Source organism: Lasioglossum baleicum, chromosome 11 (assembly GCF_051020765.1).
Source record: "Lasioglossum baleicum chromosome 11, iyLasBale1, whole genome shotgun sequence".
Classification (NCBI taxonomy): Eukaryota; Metazoa; Arthropoda; class Insecta; order Hymenoptera; family Halictidae; genus Lasioglossum; species Lasioglossum baleicum.
In genome coordinates this window covers 14,714,117-14,737,778 of record NC_134939.1, presented here as the reverse complement: position 1 = coordinate 14,737,778, position 23,662 = coordinate 14,714,117, and the positions used below count along the sequence as shown (strand labels likewise).

At 37.0% G+C, this 23,662-nt stretch overlaps 2 protein-coding genes across 3 annotated transcripts in view; one reads left to right on the top strand and one right to left on the bottom strand.

Moving 5' to 3' along the window:
* Nucleotides 1-23,662, bottom strand: part of LOC143213564 (P protein) — a 140,797-nt gene that overhangs the window by 86,439 nt on the left and 30,696 nt on the right. The window lies entirely within an intron of this gene.
* The window catches only part of Acj6 (abnormal chemosensory protein 6), a 102,306-nt gene that overhangs the window by 62,587 nt on the left and 16,057 nt on the right, over nt 1-23,662 (top strand). For both annotated transcript variants that reach the window (XM_076433548.1, XM_076433547.1), the window contains exon 4: nt 1,216-23,662. This exon is cut by the window's right edge and continues 16,057 nt beyond it. In XM_076433548.1, coding sequence (XP_076289663.1) covers nt 1,216-1,980 — 765 coding nt within the window. In that variant the 3' untranslated portion in view covers nt 1,981-23,662. The remainder of the gene's footprint in view (nt 1-1,215) is intronic.

Genomic DNA, 23,662 nt, shown 5'->3' with positions numbered 1-23,662 from the left:
TTAGCTAATTAGTAGATACGCTTTCTGTTACAATCTACATTTGTGTTCAGTTCGTTAGTTCTTTCTTAAATTAATAGATACACCGCCTCAGTTTTATATTAAGATTTTCATCCATGAATTTCAAATCACTTGGAGAAATACATATTATTAGCTTCATTTCTGAACAATAATAGTTCGGGCACACATATGATACCTGAATGTATTATGTGTTTTTAATGCATTTGGAGTGAACCCTGTTGTTGCACAGCACACGTTGCATTTATTCTTCACAAGATAAATAGGATGGTAAAAGTTTCATAAAATGATAACAAATTCGAAAAGTTGCAATCTTTTGTTTCGCTTGAATTAGTGTGATTTGGTGACTCGTTGATTCGGTCGTCGAGCGTACATATGTATTTACCATTTGACTAGTTCCAAGGGGATCTCCCAGCAGTGGGGATAAAATGTTAACTGTTACGACATACAGTGCGGCCGACCGCCGATCCAGCTGTTCAAAATTCAGAAAACCAGCGCGACCAACTACGATTTTTCACCCCTGTTTATTATTATAAAAAGAAATATAATTATAAAAAGAGAAAGTACTAGACATTACGGTCATTGCTCTTTGGCATAGAACTTGAAAAATTCCTCATTGTCAAATTATGGACGTGAATATGGATATGAAACTGATAAAATCTAATAACGAAATAATCCACAACGGATGAGCAACCATGTTTTTGAGAATATGGTAGGTTCTTAGCAAGTTACACATTTCTAAAGTTTGAAAAGGACTGTAATTATTAAAGAAATTACTCCACTAAATAAAATAATGGACGGTAATATAATATAATATAATACTTACGTTCCTTTACGTACTCCATAGCTGGTGAGAAAGGTTTTATTACTCGACGTTCGAGAGAACACTACTAAAAGCAAAGATTTCACGAATAATCTGATACAGACCGGGGGGATTAGCAGGTGCTTCATTGTTTACTGAAAACCAGCTCAGGGTCCCTTTGCATATTTGTTATGTTTCGAGCTCTCAAACATATAATTAAACGTCACACAAGCGTCATCATAACTTTTGAACAGCTAGATCGCCGATCGGCCGCACTGTGCGACCAGTTCTGGAGATGATACTGTGCAGCAGAGTTTAACGGCACACGATTTAGTTGAAAATGCAAGAGCTCCTCCAAACTCTGCGCGAATTGAAAGTTTGTAAAATATATTTTCCAGATGAGTCATCCGGGAATGGAGAGTCTCGATATGTTGGACCCAGCGAACTCGATGACTACGCTGACGCCGATGTCGGAGAACACGGGCGGCGGACCTGGTCATCACGCTGGTATCCACGGTCCATCCGTGTACGGCGGTATGAACGGAATGATGGGTCACCATCATCACCACGGAAACCTGGGTGGAGGTGGTGGCAGCGTACCGCATCCGGCTCATCACCATCCAGCGATGGCTGCAGCCGCGGCGGCAGCTGCGGCGGCGGGTTTGCATCCAGACGCGGACACAGATCCACGAGAATTAGAGGCGTTCGCCGAGCGATTTAAGCAGAGACGCATCAAGCTCGGTGTGACGCAAGCCGACGTCGGGAAAGCGCTGGCGAATCTGAAGCTGCCGGGTGTGGGAGCGTTGTCTCAGTCAACGATATGTCGATTCGAGTCGTTGACATTATCGCACAACAACATGATCGCTCTGAAGCCGATCCTCCAAGCGTGGCTGGAGGAGGCCGAGGCGCAGGCGAAGAACAAAAGGCGAGATCCGGACGCGCCGTCCGTGTTGCCAGCCGGCGAGAAGAAAAGAAAGCGAACGAGCATAGCTGCTCCGGAGAAACGCTCGTTGGAGGCGTATTTCGCGGTGCAACCGCGGCCGTCCGGCGAGAAGATCGCCGCGATCGCGGAGAAACTCGATCTGAAGAAGAACGTCGTCAGGGTCTGGTTCTGTAATCAACGACAGAAGCAGAAGCGCATGAAGTTCGCTGCTCAACATTGACCCGAGGGTGGCTTGTGACAGCAAAACTGACCGTATCAGTTGCCCAGTCTCGAGCCTAAACCAGAACCCTTGACCGAGTTTCAGGGATGGCCGTAAAAAAGCAGCGGAAAGTAAGACGCCCAAGCGGACGCCATCGCTGCGGAACAACGATCGCCGCGCCGGATTCAAAAGGCGCGACGACGCGACGCGACGGTGCACTTCTGTAGATGCTGTGCAAGGTACATACTACTGTTCGCCGTCGGTGCAGTCGTTGGAGTTCAACTACGGGGACTGCTTCTCGGTTTTAAGTGGGTTGGAAACGGTAGCTCGATACTGTGCGGCCAAACGGACTGAGATAGTTTACTGTCACAGGCTTCGAAATGAATGTACTGTGGTCATTGCACGCGCTCGTGCTCGCGGTGTTCTAGACGCGTCTTCTGCGGAACGTGATAATTCGTAGAACGTTTCCCGGCTCATCGGTTCGCGAGCTTCTTCCCTCAATCCCCACGATCAATCTGCGAGCAATTCTCGACAGATCACGTCGTGCGAAAACAGTCTTCAGTGATTCACCTGGCTTTCAATTTCTCCGGCAAACTTCGGAACTGCTCACTCTAACGAAAATGACTGAAGCGGAACGAACAAACATTCAGATGTATATCATTTCGAACGAATCAAAGTATAAGGAAGACGTTATAGTTAATTTGTATGTGAAAGAGAAAGATAATATTCTTGTTCTATTAAATTCTGATCTACACCAAGAGTTTGTCTCGACATTGTAAGACCCGGGGTTAATATTCGTTTATACAGTTTGGAAGTATACACTTTTCGTAGAAGTTACTAAGAAACGGGAACCATTTGTTCGTATTATGTATAAATGTCATCTCGAGTCGGGCGCAAGAGTGCTTGCGGAAACCTTAGACCAAAGCATCTGCAAAGTGAGATAGAATTTGCGGAGTGTATCAGCTACGATCGCGATAAAACAGTTTACGAGCGTATCCACCCTCGCGCCGCACTCTATAGACTCGTTGAAATCGTCGTTGACGCCGATTTCATGGCCAAAGACTTCACGAATGTTTTTCAAATTTTCTATTTATTCTAATACACGTGTCTTAATTCGCTGTAACGTTTCCAGTGGAAACGAATTACAAATCGTTCACGCAATATCAAATATTGAAACGTGTTAACAATATTTCAGCTGGTGGTTCCTTTCTTTGGTCTCATAATAAAAAGTAGAAACATTCGAAATATCTTTAACTCGTGATATAAATTTCTAGTCTGTGAAAGTTTATGCAAACTTACGCTTTCATCGAGAAACTAAAAAGACATGGAAATCGAATGAAATCGTCTCGTTCTCATCAACGTCTTCGATGAGTGAAGAATAAATAATCAAATTGGATTTAATTCTATCAAGTCTTATATTTTGTATTAGTTTCTAAAGGATTCTTTACATAAAATTACACAGTCTACAAATTAGCTGAAAAGCGGTAGAATTAGACAATCCTGAAAGCATTACTTTGCTATATTTTGAAACCTTGTACGAGGGAAGTTTTCGCGAACGAGGAAAAGGCGATCGCAAACGGAAAAAAGCGAATAGCCATCGACGCGTCTTGAAAAGTACAATTCGAAACATAAAAGTATAAAAAGTACGTATTGTTATAAAGTCGACGCGTGGATACGTCGTGCCGAAGAAATAAGTGATATTAATCCTAATGAAGACACTCAGTGCAGTGTAAAAAGTGAAACGATAGAGAAAGAGAGCGAGAGAGAGAGAGAGAGAGAAAAAGAGAGAGAAAAAAGTGAGTGCATGCGTGAGAGAAAAGTAAGAATGAAGCATCGAATGTTTAACGCTAGGATAAGGTTTTTACTCACTGATTTTACGTTCACGGTACAAAACATTGCATAAAGATACATCTGCTACTTCCAGTATAACGTGAAAGTTTTACAACAAACCTTGAGGATTATCATAAAACTTTGATTACATTCTGAGATGATTAATTTGCATCCGCTCGATAAATGAATTTCTTCGCGACACGTATCACAACTTTTGCCCTTTTCCACGCGATACGATTGATTTGAAAGAGTTTACGATTTAATTGAAATCATGTAACGAAACATATCAATGTCAGATTTATAAAAAAAACTATCACAGATGTATCTGAAACATTAAGATATGGTAATACTAGATTTTTATTGGATCGGAATCTATTTTAATTCCCTGTATTGTGACGAGAATGAAAAGTTTATATCTATTAACGTATCTATGTACTACGTATAATAATAACAGTGTATAAAAATCAAAGGTGCTATTACCTTCTACCGTATAGTCTATCATTTTACGAAAATTATCAAGGACTTCAAGGTTTGGAAAATTTCAGAAGAGAAAGGAATAACTTCGAAAGTACTGTGTTTCGTTATCGTTAAAAGTCACATGCGTTTGCTTCTAATACACGTTTCATTTGTGGAAAATGTATCGATGAGAATGAGATGCACGAGGCTAGAATGAACGCGAGAGAAAGAAATGTGTGAAAGTGGGAAAGAGCGAATGAGAGCGAGGAACCATGATGAAGGAAGAAAGAAGTACGAAAACGTGTTATGTAGTGATTTTGGACAATCAGTGAAAAGACTGTATCATATCATATTGAAGCAATACTGTAGTATTAGTCGACGAATTAATGAACTTTATTTGTATTCCACGTGATCGACCGCGTGTTCCCAATGCGCTGGATAATTGCTTTCGTGCAAAAACCAAGAGAGAAAGAGAGCGAGGGGGGAGAGACAGAGTGTGAGAGAGAGAGAGAAAGCGGCGGCGCTGTTCGATTAGCTTCTCTTCGAGATGAACCAATATAAAAGCCAATATTTTCGACGATAAAACACGATTATTAAGCGCATAACAAATAAGGGGACTTCGTATACTTACTCGTGTGCGATTGGGAGCGTGACGGATCGTTCATCGTACATTGAGAAATTGATCTTTCGATTCTTGAGAACTGTTCGCTGTATTTCGCGGTCTAGCGCAATTTATTTTTGTTTCCTGGCAGTTTCGCTGTCTCTCCCTGACAACGAAACTCAATCAACGTGTAAAAGAACGAATCCTCGTATGAACGTGCACGCAAGACCGACGTGTCTCCACGCGTGCAACGCGCGGCGCCGAAAGTACAGCTCGGAAGAATTTTCAAAAGAGAACAGCTATAGTAAAGTCGCGATCTAGCCCCCTGAGAATAGTTTCCCTACGCGATGTCTGTCCCTGCCGGGAACAGGCGATGAGAGCTAGATATCACGACTTTACTGTATAAAATGAAGCGTGTCACGCGTGCCATTCGCCGGGCGTTACACGCACGAGAGAACACGGTCTCGGTAGCTATCCGATCACGAAGTACAGTTGTTCCCGCTTAATAGGCGCAGGTTTGAGACCGCGACGCAGACGTTATCGAGGAAGTTAAGCGTTCGGAAAATTGCCGGATATACCACTCGCTTCTCCGGCACGCCGGATACAGCGAGAACCAACGAACACGAATGAAACAATAGAGATACTCGAGGAATTCGAAAAAATATTCTGCGGACACTGAACGGGCTAAATTGCGTCCATCAAGTGGAAACGACTGTACGCTCGAAACCCGTACAACACATGACGGAGGAGAAATGTGATCATGCTCAAATATTCACCGTGCACCGAGCAATACCACGGGGATGTTCGACAAAGAAGGCGATATATCATTGTAATAGTTAAAACTAAACGGAAGGATGGTAGTAATTTTTAAATTGTATATACGTAAAAGGATAAGTATTTTCTAGAGCAATAGTCTATTGCCATTCTACTAGATAATGGAAGAAAATTCTAGTGCAATATAGAGTCTAACGACATTTACTAATATTATTACGTTATCATTCTTCGTTATTTTACCTTTCTGCCTGAGTTCGGCAGGTCGACGTTGTCGCATCTACGAAATCAATTCGAATCTAGATTCGATAACATTCGTCCCACTTGTATTAGGAATGCTTCTTTTCTACATTGTCGAATGTTATATTCCTATGCATCCGTACGATCGCGGTGTAATAAATAGACAGCGGATTTGATGCATTTATGAAAGAAGCGATTAGGTGTAATTTAAAACAGTAAAAACATTAAAAGAATTCAAGAATACTGTTATATATTATTTCCGACCTATTAAAAAAGAATATAAATTTCTATTTCACTCCAGTTTGTTGCAATTCAGGCAGAACATTTTTATTTTGCATAAAGATCCGCTGTCTAGCAATAAATTGTGTTTCGCTGAAGACGGTAACCGCATTGGACACGTTTTTACACGGCACCGATCAAAGCTCTAACTTTCAATTTCATTGCTATTAGCTCGAACGAGCTACAAACAACTAGAAACGTTGGCGAATCTAGCTTTTTTAGCACGCGCCGATTTGTTCGTTTTTCTTTTTCTTTTTTTGTTTTTTAATAGTACAATGACTCATGCACGTTCCGCGATGCACTTACTGTTATGCTTCGAAGTATATCGATGTTATTTATTTCGGAAATGAATCGGTACGTTCGCATCTGTTAGAAAAAATATCCAACTGTACGCAGTCGTCTCCTTTGGGGGATGATTCGACATGCCAAAATAAAACGAAAGTCAGAACAGAGTGAATCGTGGCGGAAGCTCCCTTTCCAAATTATTAACAATCACTAGTCTGCCAGAGATAGAACATCTATCTTGCAGTTTCGTAACCAACAAACCTATACAACGACATTAAACCTGCCTATTGACCAGAACGTTTTCCAAAAACGGAAATAGAAAGTTGACGAATGGAAAATTTCCAAAAACTGTCTACGAATGTTGTCTGTGATATGTTTCAAATATTTTAGGTATTGTACACTTATCTTTTAACCATTAGCACACGAGTGGCCACTTTAGAGTCACCACTCAAAATTGCTATACCATTGTTCAAAATATTGTTTAGATTAATTAAATATGTTGATATCTAATCAGTCACTAAACATTTAAGTATTGTATGAGGTGTTATATCAATTTCATATCTATAAAAAGAAAGATATCATATAGAATGGAATTATTCTAGATAGGAAGGGTTAAAAATCAATAAAATTTCACAAACATTTATGCGGATAAATCTGTGGTTGTCAGGAAGAACACCGTATGTCACATACTTTCACGTTTGAGATATTGCCTTTCAAAGTTTTCATCACTAATGTTCTGACATAGGACATCGGTTAAATTGCATTATTTTTTTGAGCCTTTTGCATTTATTTTTATGACTTTTTTCTGGTAAATACGTGAATCTCAACCTATACTGTGAAGCTCAATTAATGTATAAACTCAATTTTTTTGAAATCGTGACATGCGGCGTTTTTCCTTGCAACCACAGAAATTTGTCTTCATTTTTTTTGAAAGGAGAACAATTCAACGAACAATTTTCAAAGGAAAAACAAATACGAATCATCCCCCAAAAGGATAGCCACATATGTATAGTAGAACATCATTAAAAGATGATTGGGAAAAATGCTATCACAAACAGGGAATATCGAAATTATTTTGGCGATAGATCATCTTTGGGAAAATATCGAATGGAACGTACCACCAACTTTCTGCTACTTTTAGGATAAATGATTTAATTTCTCCAAACACACAGAAACAATGAAAACATCTTTCTGTTCGGCCGAATACTAAAATTAACGATTTTTACCGTTTTTTTCGTAGCGAATATAACAAGAATTGAAATGTTCCTAGAAAACAATGGCATACAAAGGGAAAATACTCTTACTGCGATATTTAATATTTCCGTGACACATATCATCGTCTCAATTATTAATTTTCTTTTTATCTAATTATATAATACTAATTGTATTAATTAGTTGCTATACGAGTTATAAGTTTGTTATGTTTCCAAGATAAAATTTTGTTTCACGGAGCAACTGTAATTGATGCAAGCACGGCGTGCAAAATAACAACTATTTTACTTACGTTTTAAGATGTTGAACTACTTCTATATTTTCAATGTATCGAGTTTATAATACTAAAGAAATTTCTGACTACCACGCATTAAGAATACCCTAATGTATGTACATATGTATATACCTTCGTTTACATTTGAAATTCACAAGAAGGAAATTGCTTGAAATCGATCACCTTGCTACTGTGACCTCATTTGTCGAAGTATTATACACGAAGTGTCCATTTTATCTATTTTTGTAATGTCAATACAATTCGTTTTATTGATATCACCAATCACCACACATTACTTCTACAGTTATAACGTCATTGAATAAATATTAACTCTTACATTGCTAAGACGTTTGTATTTCGTTTTTCATGGAACTATACAACGAAAATATCTTGTCTTGCATACACTCAGGGCCGCGGTAAGGAAAACTTGCGTCTGGGACCAAAATTATAATTTGCGAATTGCAACCCCTGCCAAAAAGAAATACAAATTTTTTATCAGATATTTATCCACCATAACCCTTTGCACTCCTTTGTCGAATATGACTCGTCAATAGAGAAAGAAAAATGTAAATAAAACGAATTTTTATATGTATTTGGTTCTACCATTTGGTTGTTAAAAACAAATATAAGTTGCACAAATATAAATTACAACAAAGTTTGAGTTTTAAAATAAGTAGTACTGTCGTTTGAAGTAAATTTTAAATAAAACACTTAAAATAGTAGGGAATTGTTGGCAACAAAATTTAATTATCATTCGGAGTGCAAAGGGTTAACTATCACCAACAATGAAAATTAAAAAGACCAAAGTGATTGTTATTTCTTCCCTTAATGATTTTAATAAAGGAGAAATCATATAATAATGACATTTTCAATTTTAAAAATTTTCCAACAATTCTGAATTTCATCCACTCAATTTTCCTATAAATGCATAAAGATCTGCAGTCTAGTAATAACAAATATCGGCGCTATCAGCGCCCCTTTCCTTAATGCTCCCGGGGCCGTCATCCTCTCCGCATTTCTTTTACTGCGGCCCTGTATACACTTGCACGAAATTCTTTTCTAATCGAATTAATCGAGACCAAAATCAGGCTTGCAGACAACAGACACAGAAATCTGAAAATTCGCTGCGACGCGCGACGCGACGGTAAGGGACTTTGTTTAATACATACATGTAGGTTTTGCACTTCAAATTTTGCAAGTGATCCTATGCAAATTAATTTCGTCTTTTTGTAAATCAATTTCACCCATTAAGGATACTTAAAATGAATTATTTATTTATTTAGACACACGAGAGCGGTGTCAATTCTGCGAGGTAAACTTCTATAAATAAATATGTACTTTCATTTTCAAAATCTATTAATCACAAAATGGCTACCATGAATGAATATACATATCTACACATAGTTTTCATACATTACAAAGTTAATGAATTGGTAATCACTTTTAAAACAGTATTTGATGTATGTACATCTGTGCTATAAATAAAATTTTTAATTTCTTAACAATTGATTTACATTTGATTTGATTTTTACGAAAACTTACTTAAAAATCGGAGTCGGAGTCAGAATCGGAAAAAAATATATCGACTCCGACTCCAACTCTGGCTCTTTTGTTTATAAATCATTAATAGATTTATGTATGCATAAATAAATTGCTAATATTCGATCTACAGTATAGATGTATTGTATATGGATATACCTCGGCACTATGTGAAGGAGAAACAGTTAAAGTGATGGTAGCAGTATTTTCTAACTATTTCCTGAAAGAAGAAAGTAACAGTCGTGTTGTATCAGAGTTATCTGCTCCATATTCTTAGACTTTAACACAATATTTCAACTATTTATTCAGTTTTATTACAACTCTTAATTATTTTGAGTGCATATTTTTTCAATTTGGAGAGTCGCAGTCGAAATCGGCGTCAGAGTCGGAGTTAAGAATTTTGTCTACCGACTCCGAAGCCCTGTCAAAAATACTATATTTGTAAAAAGTTGAATTTGATTTGCAAAAGGGTGAAATTGATCTGGAAATTGAAAATTTGATGATTTGCAAAAGCGTGTATTTGGAGTGCATAAAACCTGTAACCTCCCCGATCAGACATGGCCGAGTGTTCGCGCAGGAAGGGGAACATTGGAAAGACGAATTGTTCTGTAGGCACTAAAGACAGGGTAACAAATCATATCGCAGTATGCTTTGAATAGTTATCATTATCATATTGTACACCTAGGAGCCTTACTATTTGGCGCGAGTAGGTATATGTGCCGTGTACATTTTCTTTTACCTGAAAAAGAATAAGGCAGAATTCTAGGTCACTATTTTGCATACTTGTATATACCAATTAAATTATTATCAATAGAGGGGCGTGTGAACCTTCTGTCGATTAATTAAGTTCGTCGCCTAGCGTGAATTGGTCGAGTTTCTCACGGGGCCCAAATCCGATAATCGAAGCGCAAGCACGTAAACAGAGCGATTAGCTCTAGCACTAGCTTTTTTCTGGTTTTTTTATTTTGCAACGCACGTACCTACACTAGGGCTCGAAATTATTAATTCGCGACGGCCGATTTTCGATGGTACGCGCCCTCGACCTGGTCGCGCGTCTCGCTTCCCGTGGCAATCGTAGTTCTCGAGCCAGTTCAGGCGCCTAGGACAGGCCTGGACAACGCTGGCTCGCGGAACAGATGTTGAGGAGAAGGAGCAGGAGAAGGAAAGAAACACCCACATCTGTTCCGCGAGCCAGCGTCGCCCAGGCCTGGCCTAGGAGAACTATGACCGCCGCAGGAAGCGAGACGCGTGGCCGGATCGATGGGAGTATCCTTCGAAGATCGCCCATCACGAGTAAATATATAATTCCGAGCCTCTGATGTAGGCATGTGTGTGCTTGATAAAAAGAAAAAACAGGAAAAATCTACAACAAGAACGTCAACCAGATATGGGTGACGGGGCCCCCACGGAAACATACCCGTCACCTAAATATGGGTGGCGTGGCGACGAACATGTTAAATAAGTTCTAGCAAATCTCTTCGTGTCGGTCGACTTTCTTTCCATTATTTCTGCTTGAAACGAAATTCGGAAATTGACTGGCCGACGACGATACGGCAAAGTCGTTAATTTCGTCGTGTAACGTTGCAATAACAAACAAACCGAATTGTCTCTGAACGAAAACGACATGATCGTTTCGCATACGACTCGAAACTTCAATCACGTTCTCATTATTCTGCGTGCCAAGTACTTCGAGGCAACAATGTTTACAATCTCGTAACAAAGCGCCTACACTATATTCCAATGCATGTACAATCCGGTAATATTGTCGAACTTAATGGTAAGAAGACGTAATTGAACTTTTTACTCGTGGATAAGTCGGGTGCAAAGCTTATGTATTGTATATTATACATACATTATATTCTCTATTTACAAGAAAACTCCAAGCACACATATCCGTGTTCTACACGCGTGTAGGATGATCCGTGAACGTTAATTGCCATTTCAAAGTGTCCATAACAATTCAGGTTTATTAACAATTCAGTACATATATAATACATACGATCAAGGTTTAAATTCTTCTCAAGAAACAGAGCAGCAAGTTTGTATCAGGCTTGGGCATTGTCGAAATAAATTGTTTAAAAAATAGTCTGGTAAAATATTTCGCAATGTAAATAGCTTTTCATAATTTTGCCAATAAAAGCGAAAAGAACAATAGTCCAATTCAATAATAATTGTTCCACGTTTTAATTTATGATGTTATTTGAAAATTTTTAACTGCCAAATTTATTCGAAACCTCATTGTCTCTTATGGATACCTTGTCATGGAAGTAAATGTTTCAGTCTGCTTAAGGAATCATATTTTTCAAAATCCATTATAATACAACTCTTGAAGTGAACTAAAAGTAACAGTTTTATTTCAATATGCCGGTCTTTACCCAAGGGATTGTTATTACATAACAAAGGATAATTATGCTATAAAAAATACGATTTACACTATGTTAAAAATCACTTGAAAATATAACAGTAACCCGAATCGTAATCATTTCAACTAAATCAAATTCTTGTAGGGAGTCATCCAATACATCGTTAATTTTGGGGCCCTGAATTGATCAAATTAACTCAAGGTAAAATAAATTATACAAAAATTTCAGGTGCTTAACTTTTCAACTCCTTGCCGTACCATTTTATTTGCGGTTACAGTGATTAAAACGTCATTATTCCCAAAATGTCGTAGAAGAGAAAAGAAAATTTATATTTTTTCTATGGCTACATTTATTGTAATGCTTAAATATTGATTTCAAGCGAATCAAATTTTATTTCATTTAAAAAGGAACGCGCGTCGCCGTCATATTTGTTATAGACTTCGTTTAAAATCTACATGAGGAGGTTAATTTAAATTGTTCTTATTTTTTTGGCCGCGAAGGGGGAGGGCTAGGCTACAGCCTATAAAACGGCAAAGCAAAATAAACATTCGTTATTAAAAAACCATTTTAAAAAGTAACTTCGTACCAAATCTTCCGATTGAAAAATTGCAAACGAAAATAAAATGTTGTTGGCTTCATGGATCATCCTACTCTAAACAAGATATTTACAAAAGCAGAGCAAAGGAACAGAAGTTACTCGAAAAGGTCGCGTATACCTACATGCGCAAAAGATGAAGATTCTTGTGTATATATATACATATAAATATATATAAATGTGTATAAATTATTCTTGATTTACGAAACGGTCACATGCAGCAGCGGCGATAGTTTTGAACGCTTGACAAAAGCTAAAACCTACAATACATATAACCGAAGAGTATTATGTTGAGACGTACAATTATAAGAAGGTTTGTATAAAGGATTTACGAGGAATACTAATTAGTATAAATAATTACTATCGGTAACTAGATTGAATGTTTGTAATAAATCTAAAGAAGCCAAAATGAATTGTTAAACATAGAATCTTACTCATAGGTGTATGCATAATCAGTTTCCGGTAGCCGCTCTTTTTTCGCGTTGACATTTACCGTTTAGCATTAAGATCTTTTTAACCACTTTGCATCGTTTAACTACTCAAGCCTTGTTGATTCGATTACTCTTTGTTTCACGTTCATTTAAATCGTAAAGACTCTACCGTGGCAGTAAACGAGGGAAATACGCAAACGATTTCGAAATCGACTTTAGAGAGTGACTATTTTAAAACGACAGAAATGAGTAGATGAGTGGGACAAAAGACATTTTAGAAATGTACTAATTATTCAAAATCATAAATACTGTTTACATATCATAGCGAAATGGAATTCCGATACGAGTACAGCCCAGTGATCACTGTTATTTACAGCATTTGCGTGTGTCTTTCGTCTTTCTTATTTCTAAACGACGCGACTACGCCATTCGAAGAGAAACACTATGTGTATAGAAACGTTTTATCTTGCGTATTACATATCGTACTGTATATCGACTAAAACGAGAATAAATCATAAATCGCGCGCAATAAAAATGTATTCTTCTTATTTGTATAAATCACAAAAAGGTTCTTTCCGTTATCGTTAACAGTTTAAAAAAGAAAGAAAGAAAGAAATGGAAACCATTCGGGTATAGTTGTAAGCGTTCGAAGTGATTTATTAATTTTCGCGAAGATCATTGTATAGAAAAGAAACCAATGCGATTCGATGAAGAGAATGGTTCGTGTAAGATATGACAAGATTTAGTAGGATATAATATTGTAAAAGTATCTGAGAACACCATTTATGAGTAAGACCATAATTGACCGATATAATAATATAATAAAGACATATCATAAAGTATTAGTTTAATTGCCTGACATTGTAGAATTTCTATGTAAATATGTTGCGTGCAACTTGGGTCAGCGTTCCGGAAGAATGGAAAGTTCTGTCGTCGAGTACGTAATTGTTTTGAGGTAGTTGGACGGCTCGCCAAGTAATTAGCAAATTGTGGTTTCATTCGGACAAGGCTTTCATTATTTCTATTTGTCGTAAAAGTCGTCACGAATTTGTATATAATCACGCGTAACTATGTTTGTAAATTGTTATGTAATAATTAATGCACTAGTTAAACTTTATTCGCTTTCGATCTACGATGTACGTCTACGAGATGACAACGATATCTTGCCGACACATTATTCGTGTCGTTTCATAACACAGAGATTTTTACCGTGTACGATAGTTTCTAGGTATTCTCATTTAAAAGTTGACCGAGATGCACAGTGCGATATTTTGGCAATCTAGTGCAACTAAATTATTGCTCCAGTGGAAGAACAAATTAGTTCATTCGACTCACATAATTACTAATAAAAAGAACATTGGCTATACTTTATTTCAACATAGTACACAGTGATGTCTTAATATATGTTAAATATTTGTGTATAAATTTTTATTAAAAACGGTTTCGAACATTTTATTACGAGGGTCTAAAGCATTAACAGGAATTTTCACGTAATAAATAACGAAGACAATAATACGTTGCTACAAATAATGCTGATACAGGGCACTTGTTAAAAAACCTCAAACAATTTCAATGTTTTTTCATGATTCACATTATACGTATAGCTCGCGAGACCTCTCGATCCTGTTAGAAATTGTAAATTCCTGCTTTAACCTGTTATGGAAATTTTTAAACTTATTGTTCTTTAATTTATAGGTTCTTTTTAATTTATAATATTATTCTGTTAGAATTCTGTTTCGATAGATTGCTGAAACGTCACAATGCGTCACGATGCAAAAGGCACTTCGAATGAACAATGCCTGTAGATTACGAATAGACGTAGGTGATACCAAAGAGCCACTTTCTGTCGAGTTAACAGTTTCTTAAGAACAAATGTATCATGAGAAGAAAACAATATTCTGAGGCACGCCAAATTGCGCGCAATATAAAACAATGACAAAGGAAAAGAACTTTCCTCCATATTGTACATATCATGTGCCATAACTTATTTACCATACTTTGTGTCCAACTTTGTTCCAAGTACCTATTCAACTATAAATATTATAGTATTATATAATAAAGTAAACCTTGATGTTATTGATAAATTTGTCTTTCTATTACATCCTTTAATTCCTTCGACAAAATAATCTCAAGATTACTTATTTGTTTGTTTATTCTCGTGTGCTCATGTTTAACACTAGAGCCCGATGGACAGCTGTATAATTTATAAATTAACCCTTAGAGCACTCGAACGGTGACTCAGCCAGAGCCAACGAAAATTACTGTACCATTATTCAAAATATCGTTTACATTATGAAATACGAGTATGTTGGTATCTAATCAATTACTGAACATTCAAGTATATTGCATGAGGTATTATATCAGAATCTTTTATTCGTACGAAGAGAAAAATTAATTAGAATGGAATTATTTGAGGTCGGAAGAAATGTTTCATTTTCGAGTTAAAATAGCTCCGAGTGCAAAGGGTTAAAAGCTTTAAAACTGGCTATTTTGATCTGTCCAGTGTCGCCAGATGAGGGGAAAAGGTTACCGTCTCTCTGTCATTACCGGACACATGCCCGATAGAGACGAAAAGCGGCGGAAGGGTGAGGAATGGCGTCGTAGAAGGGGAAGTTGAACGCAAGTCTACTGGATCCGTCTGGCAATTTTAGCGTTCATTCTGTAGTTTCCTCTTTGAATGAAATATTTTATTTGTACTACAGTTGTATTTAGTTCAACCAAAATATCTTGGAATCATTAGTTTTATTGAAACGCGACCGATCCGCGGCGGAAGTATGGGGAATGGCGTCGTTAAAGGGTAGATTGGGGACACAAGTCTTGATCTGGCGACACTGGATCCGTCTGGCAATTCTAGTTCATTTTGCAACTTCCTCTTTGAATTAAACATTTCATTTGTATAGCAGTTGCATTTAGTTCGGCCAAAATATTTTAGAGGTTTTACCGTAGACTGATACCGATTCGGTAGGTTTAAAAGATTCATCGGAATCTGTTAATGTGCAAAAGGTCACTACATATAATGGAATTTCACACACCGTTCCTTCTGAATTAAATTCTTATGTAGTTCTTACACGTTCGATTCTTCCGTGCTAATTTTATTTAAGAAAATTATATCGATACTAACATGCAACGGGAAGTTGTTAATATTGTCTTATGCTTAATACATCTTTGTGTTGCATATTCAATATTTTGTACAATGTGGTGGCACACCGAAAAAATTCATTTTATTTCATCAAAAAGGAATATTCACTGATCGTAAGACAAATGAAATATTCAGAACCGCTGCTACACGTCCAAAATTCAATTATGACAACTAAACTCTATTATCAGCATGTTTTCACAGAAAACCAATGAAAACAATTCGAGAATACTGTCAGATCCAGAAGCAAATTTCGTTAGAACTTGATGTGTAGCCATTGAATGAAACTGTACGCTGAAATAGAGTTTAAACGTTGCTGTCTTCGCTATTACGTCCAGTTATCTACATATGTGCCTGTGTATTATGTTTACATGAACAAACAAGTTCAATGTGCGCTCTACAATCACGTGCAATGTTTTTATTGAACCGAATCTAGACGCAACTACGTTGCGTGTCGTATCCCTATCAAGTATTGTGCGGAATTATAAATTTATGACACGAACACGAGCACACTGTTAAAGAGATTATTTATCCAAATCAAAAAATCGCACTTCAATGCACGCTTCTCATAAAATGGATAATATTATCGCCACGACACGTGATGGTTATCAAGAAACTTCGTGAGTCAACTAACAAAGGTAAAAAGTATCCAATTAATACCACCGCATTAATTAGGGTAATACAATTTGCTATGTTCGACCGAAATTATTTATTATTTATAATGAACATGATCGTTTGTAACGACCGAAAGTCTTGACTTGTGTACATGTATTTCAATTATTCGGAAGCGTGTACTTAGCTGTCGCAGCTTCATGGAAATAGCTACATACGCAGCGGTATGCTTCCGAATAATGCAAATTACGGTGCCGAATAATGCAAATTACGCCACGTAAACGTAAAACGGACTAAAAAGTATAAAATAATTTTTCCCAGCCCCATACAGATTCCTAACCCCGTACAGATAGTCCTGAAAATTTGTGATTGTGAATTTTGAATAGCTATGAAAATACTCGTAAGATTTAAAACGAAACACAGTTTATTATTGTTTTCTATGTTCTATGATTTTCTATGATTCTATCGTTGATATAAATATTCTCGATTCAATTTTGTCTAAATGTCTTGCAAATACTGCATCGACAGTTGTTCCTGATCTTGTTGTCGCTTCATTAGGATTATTTACCATTTCCAATCTTCATTTACTTCTAAACATTACTAGACTGCAAGAAGTTTCACTTTTGCCGCGCGTGCTTTTCCACGCGCATGTTTTTTCTAAATATTGCATTGTCATCCAGTTCATCGGGAAGTTAGTTTAAAATCAATTTGCAAAATTTGTACCAAACAAACAAACAAACAGACAGACAGACAAGAAAGCGAGCTAATAAAAACGTGGTAAAATAGGAAAGGGGCACTGCGACCTGGATTGATCTTCCATCCAGCGCTTTCGACTACTGCAAAACCCATCTTTGCGTTATCGAGAAATCAGAAGGCGCACCCTTGTAATCCTCGAAACGGGTGTGCCCCCTTAAATGAAACCAAGCACACGCTTGGACAAAAGGAAATAATCGACTGTACGTCAAACAAAGTTTAAGGAACCCCGGTAACAACCACCCCAAAAACTGAAGCGCAAAGATCAAAAGTTTAGTCAGCAATCACAACATGCACAGCATGAGGTCTGCAGCTGCAGTTGCGTGGAATAACCTGTTACAGTGGCAGCAGAGAACTTGAGAAGGAAAAAGCCGCGAGGGAAACGAGTTTATAGTATCTGCTGATTAATTGGTACTGCATGTAAACACCGTTCGATACCTAAGGCTTGTTTGCCTGTGTATACACAGCTCATAAGGATGGAGAAGTATACGGGGGTCGTACAATAAGCGAGCGTACGCTGACACACCACACTCCTGCACTCAAGCCTGAACATGTGGCAGGCGTGCCTAACTCATGTAGCCTTTGTGTTACAAATCATGTTTACATTATCGCTACACTTGTGCGGTTCTAACCGATGCACTGTGCTCGCACTCGTTCTCAATGACCCAATAGCCTGGGGAAAACGCGCAGCCAATTTACCCTCGAGCGTAGGTTGATTAGTTTAATTTTTGGATTTGTTACGACCAGCATAGTTTAACCCTGAACTGTCGATGTAAAGTCTGCGAGCTTTGACGGAAATTCTTAGATCAATGATAGTATTTTCCAGGACTCGAAATAAACAAGTACCGTCTGGTTTATTTTTTTTAATTCTATTCGTACTTATAGTAGGTTTTACTTAACAAAATATCTGTTGCTGGGGAATTTTCACGAAAAGAATTGAAGACTGGAATTAAAAAGGGCTGTAGGTGCCATTTGTTGAAAATTGTTTTGTAGCGTTGAAAAAAAGGGCAAGGAGCTACTTTACAAGAAATGAAAAGGTAAAAGAATTTTCGGTCCTCCTTGAAACCAACAATTCATGTAGAGCTTAAGAATATTTATTATAGTATGTATAATGAGAAAGTAATGTGTGTGAAAAATGAGTGTAAAAATGTGCTAGTTATCAAACTATAATATTTTACTTTGTTGTCACTTTGCTTCTTCATATTTTTTCGATACTAATTCCTCATCAAAAGCATCTCGAAAGAATATCTGTTAGTAACGACGCGACGAAGATTGAAATGACGTAAAAAATCCAGAAATGGCTGTTGTCGGTTATTCGCATTCCACCACCCACCCTTGAACCATCGTGGAAACGGTCTGCGTTTCAAATTGAATATTGTGTTTAAGCGCCCAACAAGCTCACGGCTTTATTGTTGACGAACGTTGTAATAGTGCAACTGCAAACAATAAATTAGTTACACGCATCACCTAGTGCAAATCTAATTTCGTATTAACCATCAAATTGCAAGGCAAACAATCGTCTATGACGAAACATGTTAACAGTAAGACGTAAAATGAAACGAAATATTATTAACAGTATCCAATTATGTTACAGGTGTTGGAGATCTACAGTCGGTGTACAAACCCCATTCGCACACCTTTTAAAAACGAATAACTTCTTCAAAATTCGATCCAACAGCTCGAGTCCTTTTTTTGAGACGTCAGAAGGATTAATTTACTTGCTAATGTATCAATAATTTGTTTTTCATTGTTACTGTTCAATTTTTATTATCTATTTCAGATCTACAGAGGCTACCGCTGGGAATCAAATTTTATATGTTTCCACTCTCTTATAATTTGCCTACAAACATTGAAAATTGCGTAAACTATAAACATCCGCAGTCTAATTATAACATAGCGCTAACATACCATTGATTTTGGTTCTTAAAATTACATATTAATTTGTAATCTTGGTCTGCTGTAGCCTTTTGATTATAATTATCTAAAGTCTCAAATGGTATCCCCAAATGATGTAGAACCGAAATGTACGACTAAACAAAATAAGTCCGTTCAAAATGTATTGAGACAGGGCAAATTGCCAAAAATAAAGACATTACCCAGGAAAACGCGTCTCTTTGAATCGAATCTTTAATATTTGATGTAACATGGCTGCACACCGAAAAACTATTTATACAGTCGGATTGGCGCGACGAAGTATTTTTAGATACAAACTTTACAAAAACAGAATGAACACGTTACCGATCGTTTTAGCGTCAACGAATCTGGGAGAGGAAATGATTAAACTTTATACAGGGTGTGGCCGGACGGGTGGTACAACCGAGCAGGGGGTGATACTACATGTAAAAATAAATCGGAAGATAGGAATAATTTCCTTTTGTTTGAGGCTTCGTTTTCGAGAAAATGGAGTTCGAAAATGCAACGAATGCACGTGCTATTGCATAGGAATCGGCTGACGCGTCTGACCATGATCAACCAATTCTACTTTCTGCATATACTAAAGCACGCGAACCTGGCGGAACTTTAAAAATGTTATTCCTTTTTTTTAACTTATTTTTACATGTAATATCACACCCTGCATATTGTTACACAATATAAAGAATGTACAATCGTATGAACAACAGTTTTTTGGTGATAGAGACAGGAAAAATGGTCTTTACTATTTTATGAAAAATGTTATCTCAAATCTTGAGATTATAAAAATATGAGGATGATTGACGATTTTGACTCTCATTGAATTGTACAAATTTATCCGGGGCAAAATATTTATTTCTACGTACTTTAATAGGTACATTTATCCTATCTGCAATTAACGTCAATTGCTGTAGACGTAGACGTGCACAAGTCCTTCTGCCAAAAGCGTCAAAGTTATAATTGGTGTTGTACAAGAAAAGCATCGTAGCTCATGAACTTATTTCCACGGAAACTTTAATCTTGTCTTACTCGAAGCACAACGAAATTATAAATGTCTGTTCTTTTCACTATTCGACCGGTCCACGAAGAAACGAGTGAAAATAAGAATGTTCAAGATACAGCACTTAGAAACCGAAAACATCGTTGTATTTCGAAAGTCTTCGTTTCTCATAGCTCTGTACATATTCCGGGAGAATATAAACCAACGTTATGACGTCGCAACGGTAGGAGGAGAATAAAAAAGAATAGCTCGGCAGTTGTAAGTTTCCAAGAATATCCGGGAACATTACGGCGCGATCTCATCATAAAAGTTATGGCTCTACAATGACAACTTCATGAATGATGCAACGACCGCGGAATTATCAAAGTTATGTGACATTGTTCGGCGGCGAGACTTGTGGTCCGGCACATAAAGGGCTTCGTGACACGCGAAATTGAGCAAAGGTAGAAACCGGCTAGCTAGAGGTAGAGGTACTACCCAACCCGACGGGACGCGACGGCCGAAAGAACGTCCGAACGCGCGGATGGAGAACGGAAAATGAGGAAAGGAAAAGGAGGCGGTTAGAAATAGAATGGAATGGAAGTAAAGGATAAGAGCGGGAAAGGAAATAAAAAAAAGAGGGCGGAAGCGAGGGAAAATATCTAAGATGTCGTGACAGTGAGAGGTTAGATATAGCATGGTACGGGGCCGGTACAGCAGATATAACGGGCACAACGCAGTAGTTGCCGACGCGAGACCCAAGCTATGCTGGTGAATTATACATGATACAGAACACAATCACCCCTCTCGACCTTCCTAACTTGTCCGAAAACCGCCCCTCAGCTTCCAACTGGCCGTGCATGGATGCCGATACACTCGACTATCTCCTCGCGCCTCCGACACCACCAACTCTACGCCAACCCACACTTTTTGCTTTTACCAATTTCCGATCTGACCGAACAATTCCACTCTAACCAGGAACCATAACTGTTATAACCAAAAAGAAATTTTTTGAAAATACCACGCTTTTAAAACGGACTAAACAGTATAAAATAATTTTCCCTAGCCCCGTACAGATAGTCCTGAAAATTTGTGATTGTGAATTTCGAATAGCTATAAAAATACTTCCGATCTGGAATATTTCCGATCTGACCGAACAGTTCTACTCTAACCAGGAACCATAACTGTTATAACCAAAAAGAAATTTTTTAAAAATACCACGTTTTGAAACGGACTAAAAAGTATAAAATAATTTTACCTAGCCCGTACAGATTCCTAACCCCGTACAAATAGTCCTGAAAATTTGTGATTGTGAATTTCGAATAGCTATGAAAATACATCCGATCTGGAATATTTCCGATCTGACCGAACAATTCCACTCTAACCAGGGACCATAACTGTTATAACCAAAAAGAAGTAAAAAGAAATTTTTAAAAAATACCACGCTTTTAAAACGGACTAAACAGTATAAAATAATTTTCCCTAGCCCCGTACAGATAGTCCTGAAAATTTGTGATTGTGAATTTCGAACAGCTATGAAAATACTTTGTAACATTTAAAACGAAAAATGTGTGATCTCTCAAAAATTATCGTATTTAAAAAAATGTCCGAATATTAATGCGAATTACTGTATAGTTTAATTTCTTTGAGTGTCAAACAAATATTGTTCGACCTAAATTATATTATGCAAACTGAAAAATGCATGAGATTCCAATCTTTTCATTGAATTTGCGCAGGTCCCGTAGGCAATTTTTATAACAAATATCAGATGGATCAAACCGATTTCAATTATTTATTTTTCAACTAACAGCCATTCGGTAGAAGATTGAAATTTTTAGTGAGTGCAAACACAAGTGAAATAAAAATGAATAATCCGAAGCTTCCGAAAAATTTTCTGGTTTTATGTATTGAATAAATAAAGCGCTTGGAACCGCGTCATCCATTCCGTCAATCTAATAACGAAAATTATAAGTGTATAGAGCGAATAATTACATTCGTTGAATTTTTACACTTGTTTCTAGTCATGGACTGACGATATTGATTATTATAACGTGTGTATTAATATAATTAGCAAATTGGTAATAAAAACTTGAAAATATCGTACTTTCTTAAATGAATAAAAATGATGGAGGACAGAATGAGGAGGCTCAGAATTTTGTAGTTGGAAAATGCTTTAGTAATATTAATTCATCAGAAAAGGAATAAATTATAAGGAAATCTACTTTTCGGTATATTGTAAACAAATATTTGATAACCTTATTTATTAGCTCCGAAATAGTTCGTGGTACTTAATACAAATAATGAAATTAAATTAAAGTGAAATTGCATAAATATTTTTCTGCTTTTTAGATAATGTTTATAACTATATTGTACTATATAACTACAATAGATTCTTACATTTGTTATCTATTATATTATAATCTTTTAAGTACATCGCATCAAAACGTTTTCCTCTTGAATAGATTAAAGTGAAAATTACTCGTGGAAAATATATATATATACACGAAAGGTAAAAATATTCCGCAAACGTACATGCAACGGAAAAGATAATATAAATAATTTCTGCAACGGGCTCCCGGATTTCAATTTTGTATTTGTGTCAGTCACATTTAGGGTGGTCGACGCGTAAAAAAGGAAGAAGAAAATACAGTTCGTTAGGTGTAGATTAAGTTGAACGAGTCCAGCAGCGACTGTTAATTTCTGATCTCATATTTAAGTGGAAAAGAGTTCGTGCGACGCAGACGACGCGCTTTCGTATTTTTACGAGAGTGCTAATGGTGTCGAAAGACCCTCTCTCGCCTTGACGAGAATCTACCCTCGCTTCTTCGCCTGTCTTAATTGAAAAAATATGAACTTTTTTGTCGTCGCCGGAGAGTACTTTGTTCCCCCTTAATACCACCGCTGTCTTACTTGCCGCGTTATTATAAAACATTGTAGTTTTCCACGCGAAAGATTAAGCTCGGTTCTTCCGTGCCGTAAAGGAAAATTGATTTAAGTCGTCCCGTAAAGAAAACAATTTCACCAGTGTTCATTCGTACACTGAATTTTTAATTACCAATTTAGATCGCATAATATTCGAAAGTTATACGTTCATCATTCTCGTGGAAAAATGGTCTGAAACGTGTAAGAAAAATTACAGAAAATTCAAACTTTTAATGCATCACCCAAGTAAATGATTTTTTCGAAAATTTTCTTATGCGACTGAATTCTCTATCAACAAATACAGAATTTAAAGCAAAATGTTACTGCCCTACACCTCCTACATTACAGAATATTGTAGAAAATATTATGTCTTTAATCTTTTGAAGACTCATGTCGACATATGGATGACATCTAATTCCTCAAATTACAAACATACAGTTTAATCTCTCTCTAGCCAGTCTTGGCTACCATAGACGTGTTCTACGTCTTCGGATCAATGAAGATCTGTAAAAAA